The sequence below is a fragment of the Ciconia boyciana genome, chromosome 21 (assembly GCF_034638445.1).
Source record: "Ciconia boyciana chromosome 21, ASM3463844v1, whole genome shotgun sequence".
NCBI lineage: Eukaryota > Metazoa > Chordata > Aves > Ciconiiformes > Ciconiidae > Ciconia > Ciconia boyciana.
Window position 1 is genome coordinate 8,028,090 of NC_132954.1, and position 7,826 is coordinate 8,035,915.

Sequence of the window (7,826 nt, forward strand, 5' to 3'; positions counted from 1 at the left end):
CTCAGGCGGCACTAGTCACAGGGAACCGAGAGGCCAAAACACACCCGAGGCGATACAGCAGCACACAGGACCACACCAGGGCTGGCCAGGCACTTTCCTCGCCCGAGTCCCAGCGCACCAGCCAGAACCGGGTCGCTCTCCCAATACCCCTTTCCACTGATGTCCTCCCAGAGCCACTGCTGCCAGCCTGGCACCCAGCCCACAGTTAGTTCCCGCACACATCTAACCCAGCCAAAAACCGCAGAAAGCTCTGAAAGGCAGACTTCTAGCTGTTTCTACAGCTCGCTCATGCTTACCCACACTCCTCCCGCAGACCACGACGCTGCACGGGTGGCTGTCGTGTGGAAACGCTGCCAGAAGGCTCCAGCGCTGTGGGGCAGCTTGAGCTTCAGCCAAGCGAAATAATGGAAGCCCCAAAGCTGCTGGTGCGCCTCGGAAGCCTGTTTCTGATTTGCCGGCAATTTGTTCCCTCGACAGGTTCATCTCATTACTGGGTTTCCATTTAGCAGGAGTTTTATCGCCTGTAACATTTGTGCATAACAGATTCCCCCAATTAAAGCGTTATTTCCTTTAACAGCTCGGATAGTCACAGCTCCGTGCTCGCCGGAGCGTGCTCCTCCTTCCTCGAACGGGTTTAGTCCTTCATCCACCGCCCGCTTCAAGGGCCGGGAAACCGGCGCGGACGGCAGCCCCTGCCCCTGCCCCTGCCCCTGCCCCTCCCCGGGCGTCCCCGCCCCCCTCCCGGCCGGGGCCGGGGCCGGGGCCGCGGCCAGCGCCGGCGCCAGCTACGGGCCGGCCTTGCCGGGAGCATCGTCGCCCCCGCGGGGGATCGGCCCCCGCGCCGCCCGCACCGAGAGCCCCGCCGGCGATGCGCCCCGGTCCCGCCGCCCGGGAGGGGGCGGCAGGGCGGGCGCTGGGGGACACCGGCCGGCGGGCGGCCCCTCCCGGCCCGGCGGCGGGCGGCCCCTCCTGCTACGCCTGGTACGGCAGCCCGCGCTTCGCGGGCCGGTACCGGCACCGGGATCCCCGGCTCCCGGCCGGCGCCCCCCGCGGCCGCCTCCGCCCGCCCGGCGCCATCGGCTCCAGCTCCCGCCCCCCGGACGAGCACACGGGCCGGCTCCGCGCCGCCGCCGCCACGGGCAGCGAGAGCCCCGGCCCCGGCCCCCCAAGGCAGGCGGGGCGGGCCCGGGCCCCCGGAGCTCCCCCGGACGCCGACCCCGCACCGTGTCACCGGGCCACAACTCAAGCGGCTGCAGTGGCCCATCACCGGGCACCAGGCCCCTCCCGCCGCGCCCCGCAGAGGGCTGCCAGCACCCCCGGCCCCCGGCAGCCGCCTCGGAGCCAGCGGCTGGGAGCGTTGCCCACGGGGTCTCGTCACCACGGCTTAAACACCGCGGGTTTTCTAAGGCGTTAGAATGACGAGAAACCTTTGCTGCACTGCTGATGCACGGCAAGAGGAAAAGTTTAGAACAAAACACACTTGACAGAGACCTGCTCTGTTCCATGCTGCTGTAGGAGTGCTGGTCCTGTCCTGGCAGACGACAAGGGGGAGCGTCAGACAGCCTTGTGCCCTCCATACTGGACGCGGCGCACAGCTACGCCATAAAGGCAAGGCTCTTGTCTGCTGTTGGAGGCCTTTAAACTCGCCGTTCAACTCCAGCGCAAAGCCGATGCTGTGCTTGGGCAGAGGCCCTGCTCCTGCTTCAGTGGCTGCGTTAAAATAAATGAGTACTTGCCATTAAGATAATGGGAACAATTTTTCAGTAGCTAAATACAGGGCTTTTCCTCCTCTTAATAATTGGGATTTTCAGTTTACTTTTTACTAGCATTAGGGAAAACCAGCGAAAGCCCTGACTTCACCGAGTACACGGCTGTATTCTGCAGGTGTCGTGAACGGGTCCTCCCAGCCTGCCCAGGGCAGGTGACAGACGGTCACCTTTACAGCAGACCTGGGGTCTTCTGGGAGGTCAGGGTGCGGAGAAGGGAATACCAGTGGTATGAAAATAACCATCTCCATGGTCTCTTTTGAAGGTTGCCTTTCATGGCCAGCCATACAAAGGGCACGATGACCACGCTGTGCACGAGAATATCAAATACATCACGGACAGGTAAGTTATTCATGTAGGCTAAATCCAGCTGTGTCGTGCTGCTTTAAGCACAAACAGCGTGCAGAACTTTGAATTAAATGCATCAGAATAGTATCCAAAAACCAGCGCACAGCGGAGGGAGCTGCCAAGAGCGAGCCAAGAGGGCAACACCGGGCAGGGGTCGCAATCAAATCCTGCTTTCTCCGGTACTTCAACACCTTGCCGTCAGAACCAAAACTGCTTTCTTCTGCTGAAGTTTCTAAGCTTATCACCTGCAGGCTGGCACCTCTACCCTTTCTTTCAAAAAGGGAAGGAGCAGGCACAGGCGCTCACATGAAGATGGAGATAAAGGTTCTGGGAAAGGAGGCCCCTACAGCAAGCCAAGTCTCACACCATGCTTGCCTTATAATGGAAATGCCTGCTGAGGGCTTACCACCCCAGCCTCTGAAAAAGCTTTGTGCTCTCCTCTAGGTACAGATCACACCCAGCTTTTTATAAGTACAAGACCAGCACTGGCAAGAGTCTCCCACTGTTTTATATCTACGATTCCTACTTGACACCGGCTGAATCCTGGGCCAGCCTTCTCAGACCATCAGGCTCCCACTCTCTCCGCAACACCGCTTACAACGCTGTGCTCATAGCACTGCTGGTGGAGGAGGAGGGGCACAAGCATGACATCCTCTCCACAGGCTATGGATGGCACGTACACATACTTTGCATCCAATGGTTTCTCTTTTGGCTCATCCCACCAGAACTGGAAAGCAATCAAAACCTTCTGGGACTCCAACAACCTGATGTTCATCCCCAGTGTTGGCCCAGGCTACATCGACACCAGCATTCGCCCCTGGAACAACCACAACACTCGGAACAGAGTCAGCGGGAAGTACTACGAAACAGCTCTGCAGGCTGCTCTGATGGTCAGGCCAGAGATCGTCTCCATCACATCCTTCAGCGAATGGCACGAAGGCACCCAGATTGAGAAAGCTGTACCCAAGATGACGCTGACACACCTTTATCTGGGCTACCTTCCTCATCAGCCGAGCATGTACCTGGAGCTGACTCACCGGTGGGCAGAACATTTCAGCAAAGAAAGAGCAGTGGTTGATGTGACTTCAGGATTTGCCTTACTCGGAAAAACGTCCCGCTGACAAAGCTGCAGCACAGAGAAGCGCTTCAGAAAAAAGCACTCGAGGAGACGCAGCCATAGAACCTTCCGCCTAACCAGGCTGTGGAACGCAAGCGGCCATCTGCAATATCCCGAGGACTGCGTAAGCCCCAGCTATGGACCCACAGGAAGAAGTGTTACAGGGAGCAGGAAATCTGCAAGCAGCAGTCAAATCTAATTTTCTGCATTTAGTACAGATGACTCTTTCAGAGCTCCTCTGGAATTCACAAGGGGCGCTGGCTTGGGGGCCAAAGATCTGGTTTTCCTTACCGTGTGTATGTTCTGTGGTCTTCGACTTGATTAGCTGGTTCCAGCATGCATTTCACTGTACGTCCTTGGCCCGCTGCCTGCAGTGATCACACATCCCTCACTCCGCTAGCAACTCTTGTCAGAGCATTTGTGTCAGCTTACTGTAAAGAGGAGTAAATATTCCTCCAAATTGTCTACAGTAGGTGAAACTAAGCCATGCCGTTACATACCCTTGACTTCACCCAGCCTCTCCTATCCCAAGGAGCTCTGTGGTGGGTGTTGTTGCTGTGGTCCACTGTATCCAAATAACTACTGGTAATTAGAGCTGGAACACTAGACACTACGTACTACTACTGCGGTATGTGCTGAAAGCCAAGGAAATGCAGTGATCTATACTAAAAGCTCTTAACCGATTGTTTAGTGTTCCATGTTTCGAAAATTTTGATCTGAAGTTGCTTTATCTCCTTTAGAACCAAGGAGAAAAAATATTTGCCATAAAAATGCATTGCATTTTTGGAAATGGAAATTAATGGAAAACACCATTAATTTGCGCTTTGAAAGAGGTTCTCTCCCTTTAGTAGCTCTCCCTTTTTTGTGATTTTAGCCATGCTTGGACCCTTCTAAATTAGCCATGAAATTAATTTATACTTGTCTATATCAATAAAATGAGAAGTGGCAGCTCTGGATGTGAAACAAGGTTCTATTCATGATGACTCCATACACGTTCTTGCTAAGCACCTAAGTAAATCAAGAGAGATGGACAACAATGTCGAAAAATAAGCATTTATAACAAAACCATGCAGGTTGCTTACCAGTTTTTAAATTAATAGCAGCTCCATAAACTTTACTTTTCAATGAAGAAAAAATACCAGAGGAAACTTTCATCCGTTCCCTATTTACTTCCGCTTAGCACTGTTTTCAGAACAAAATCGAGAGAGGGAAGTCCACATTTAAAAAATGAAGATCAGCACGCTAAGAGCTCGTTTGCATTCTTTGTATTAGGAGGAAGTCAGGTCTTTCTGAGCAGCTCTTGTCTAGATAGGGACCATCTGAATACTGACACTTTTCAAAAGCACTTACATTTTCATCTCAGTAGTAGGTTTTGATTACATTTAGAACAGAGAAAAACAGCCGGAGGACACCATAGCTATAACATCATGAAAGCTCGAGAAACCTCTTTTCCATCTTCGCTTTTCTTTCAGAGAGGCATTTGGGAATGGTACAGCAGCACACAGAGGTCAGCATACATATCTGGGTTGGTTTCTCAGACTATAGCAGATGTGATACTAATTAACAGATACCCATCAACTGTTGCTCTGGTTGTTTATCTTTTTTTTTTTTAAATCTTTTTTTATTCACCTTGACATAACCCATCGACCTTATTAAACAAGGCCATGAACGCCCACTTCCTGAATGCGCAGGCACACGGTGCCCAGCTTTACCAGCTCTGCAGAGTCTCCTCGGAGTCTGAAGTCTTAGGATGATTCTGGTATCAAGCCATACTTCTGCCTCAGGATTTCAACTGTAGATGTCAGTGCACTGTGGGGTGAAACAGAACCAACAGAAAAGAGGTTTTTAAGGATTAAACTGCATTTTCCGGGAAAGAGTAATCAGCTAGACACAGTACTGCATTTTGAATCAAGGAGAACATGAACTCCAGAAACTAGAGTGTTTCACACAGAAGCTTCTAGAAAGGGGTCCCCTGGGCTCAGAATTTGGAGGGCTCTTTCAGGATTTCTGAACGTGCTGGTAATTAAGCTGAACCGTCATACTGGCGTTGTTTAACTGCTATGGGAAAAGAAGCAAAACGCAACCCACCCTCACTTGAAAGCTTCATTTCGTTTAAAGTAAAGAAAAAGCTACAGTTACATTCAGCAAAGAGTGCTCACCAGCCAGGACGAATGATGGTGAATTTCCCCGACACAGATAAGTCAACCACAGTTGACCCCAAACGACACTCTGGGCTCTGGACATCCCCTATCGGGCCTCCGTCGATGATTAAGGACAACTGAGGCCACAGGTCTTGGAATTCCTGAAAAAAAGAGATGTGGCTAACAGTCCTGAAGATGGTTTGTGATTGTGTTTTAACAGACACTACTGGACGTCCCGGTGCCAAGGGAGGTGGTCTCTCCCCTTCCTCTGTCAGGTTGGCTCACTTTTTTTCTGTCACAAACACATCCCGGTTTGATTTCTGAGAACAGCTTTATCTCAGACATGCAGGAGAGCCACAAGGATTGTCTGGTTGAAGGCTTCTTAGCTGCACCACTGTTTATTAAGGAGCGCACAAAAAAAGCTAGAAGTCTATCAAGATGTTTGGGGGCAAGGACAGGGTGTCTGTCTGGTACTATGCCCAACTATACCACCACCAGGGTCACAAGCTTTGCAAAAAGACATCTCCTTGAGAGACGGTTAGTTACCGGACTGCAAGGAGCTGTACAGACAGCAGCAGCCTCATTCCACAGCCATCCCTCCTACAGCAATTTCCATCTTTCAGATTTGGCACCCACTTCAAAAGCTGCATCTAAGCCTTTAAATATGACTTTTCAGCTCTGCCCTCCTCGCTTTTTAAGGTGAGGATCACAGCAAGACAGCTACCCCACACCACATATCCGCAGGCTGTTTTAGCTAGAGGCTATCGCTAAAAAAAAATAATACCAGCAGGGAAATCCTTGTTTTATTGCTAAAGCTGGCTTCCAATTGCGAGAGCCTGGGGCTCTGACAGACTACCACAATAATGTCACTTAGTAGCAAAACCAGCCTTACCGAAACGGTCAGCGTGCTCGCCTGAGAGCTGATGTTAGCGCTTGTTAAAGCCAGTGGTCCAGAGCAAGCTCGTGCCAAATCCCTAATAAAAGGGTGGTTTGGAATACGAACACCAACCAGCTACGAGGAAGAAGAGAGCGTGGTTTTACACACAGTAACCGTTTTTAATCTTGCATTGCCTAAAGCCCTCTTGACCGTACCGATACTCTAGAGAATGACACCGGTACTGAACACTGATACCCTGGAGAATCAATACATCAACACCCGCTGAACCAGCAATCACGAGAGACGTGCTGTCGTAAGCCAGCCCTAACGCTGGGCTATGCCGTGTTCAAGTAAGTCACGGGGAGCACAACAGCACAGGGAGCAGCTGCGGGAAAACGCCAGTCACTGCTCAGCACGCTAAGCACACACGTAAGAACGGAAGCCACTACAGCAGAAGCACAACACCAGCACACGGTCCCTCAGAAACGCCGAGACGTATGCCGTGGCAAAGACCTACCGACGTGAAGGGGTTCAAGTCTTTATTTAGTTCTTCCGAACGCCTTAGGACCAGGGTCACAGGTCCTGGAAGCAGGTCCCGCAACAGCTCGTCCGGCACGTTCACCTGGCAGTACCTGCACGGGGAGAGGCGGCGTGGTGAGGGCGGGCGCACGGCCCCCCCCGGGCCGCTGGTGCTGGGCGCTGCCCGGCGGCTCCGGCGCGGCCCTTCCCCACCCTCAGCTCGCGGTAACCCGGCGGCAGCCGCTCCCCACCCCGGGCCGCGCCGAGCGCGGGCAGCCCCCGGCCCCCGTGGGCAGCGGGGCCGGGCGCTGGCCTCCCCGGGCAGCCTGGCTCGCACCCGGCCGCTGCCCCGGCACAAGGGCCCTGGGAGCCGAGCGGAGACCCGCGCAGCCGCGGCGGCCCCCGGGGGCTCCGCACACCGCCCGCGGCCCCCGCGCCCACCTGTAGAGGCGGTCGACGTCCCCGAGGCAGATGGCCAGCGGCTTCCGCCCGTTCCGCCCCTTCAGGCTGTAGATGCTCCGCACGGCGCCGGAGTCCTGGGCCAGGCACGCCACGCCGTACACCGTGTCCGTCGGCACCGCCACCAGCCCGCCCGCCTGCAGGGCCCCGGCGGCGGCCGTCACCGCCTCCTTCCAGCCTGCCCGACACCGGCGGGTCAGCGGGGCGGCCCGGGGCCTCCGCCCCCGCGCCCATCCCGCCCCCAGGCCTCCCGCCGTGCCGGCCCACGCCGCCGCCGGCCCTGGCTCGGCTCGGCTCCCCTCCCCGCCGGGCCACCGCCCCTCCCGGTTCACCCTTCCCCCTCCACCGGGTACCCCGCCCGCACCTTGCGGGTCCGGCCGGGCCGCGCCGCCGGGCGGCAGCAGCAGGCGGGCGCTGCAGGCGCGGCCCAGGCCCAGGCCCAGGCCCAGGCCCGGCGCTCCCTCCCCGGCCCGCGCCAGCGCCGCCACCGCCGCCCGCCGCGCGCTCCGCATGCAAGAGCCGCTTCCGGCCCGCGGAGGGCGGCGCGGTGACGCACATCCGGAGGCGTGGCGGCCGCGCCGTTCCCATGGCGACGCGGG

At 55.7% G+C, this 7,826-nt stretch overlaps 2 protein-coding genes across 2 annotated transcripts; one reads left to right on the forward strand and one right to left on the reverse strand.

Annotated features, from left to right (window-relative positions):
- The first annotated feature begins 868 nt into the window (after positions 1-868).
- Positions 869-3,549, forward strand: MANEAL (mannosidase endo-alpha like). The gene is given in 5 exon segments (XM_072885489.1): positions 869-1,170; positions 1,539-1,608; positions 2,032-2,108; positions 2,559-2,781; positions 2,783-3,549. Coding segments are annotated over 5 exon segments (1,125 nt in total). The 3' UTR covers positions 3,236-3,549.
- A 721-nt stretch (positions 3,550-4,270) lies between these two features.
- Positions 4,271-7,766, reverse strand: YRDC (yrdC N6-threonylcarbamoyltransferase domain containing). The gene is made up of 6 exons (XM_072885311.1): positions 7,592-7,766; positions 7,210-7,405; positions 6,767-6,881; positions 6,265-6,384; positions 5,391-5,533; positions 4,271-5,040 (listed from the first exon to the last, which is right to left on the reverse strand). Exons 1-6 carry the CDS (start codon positions 7,737-7,739, stop codon positions 4,977-4,979), a joined length of 786 nt encoding a protein of 261 aa, XP_072741412.1. The 5' UTR covers positions 7,740-7,766; the 3' UTR covers positions 4,271-4,976.
- Positions 7,767-7,826: the final 60 nt, after the last annotated feature.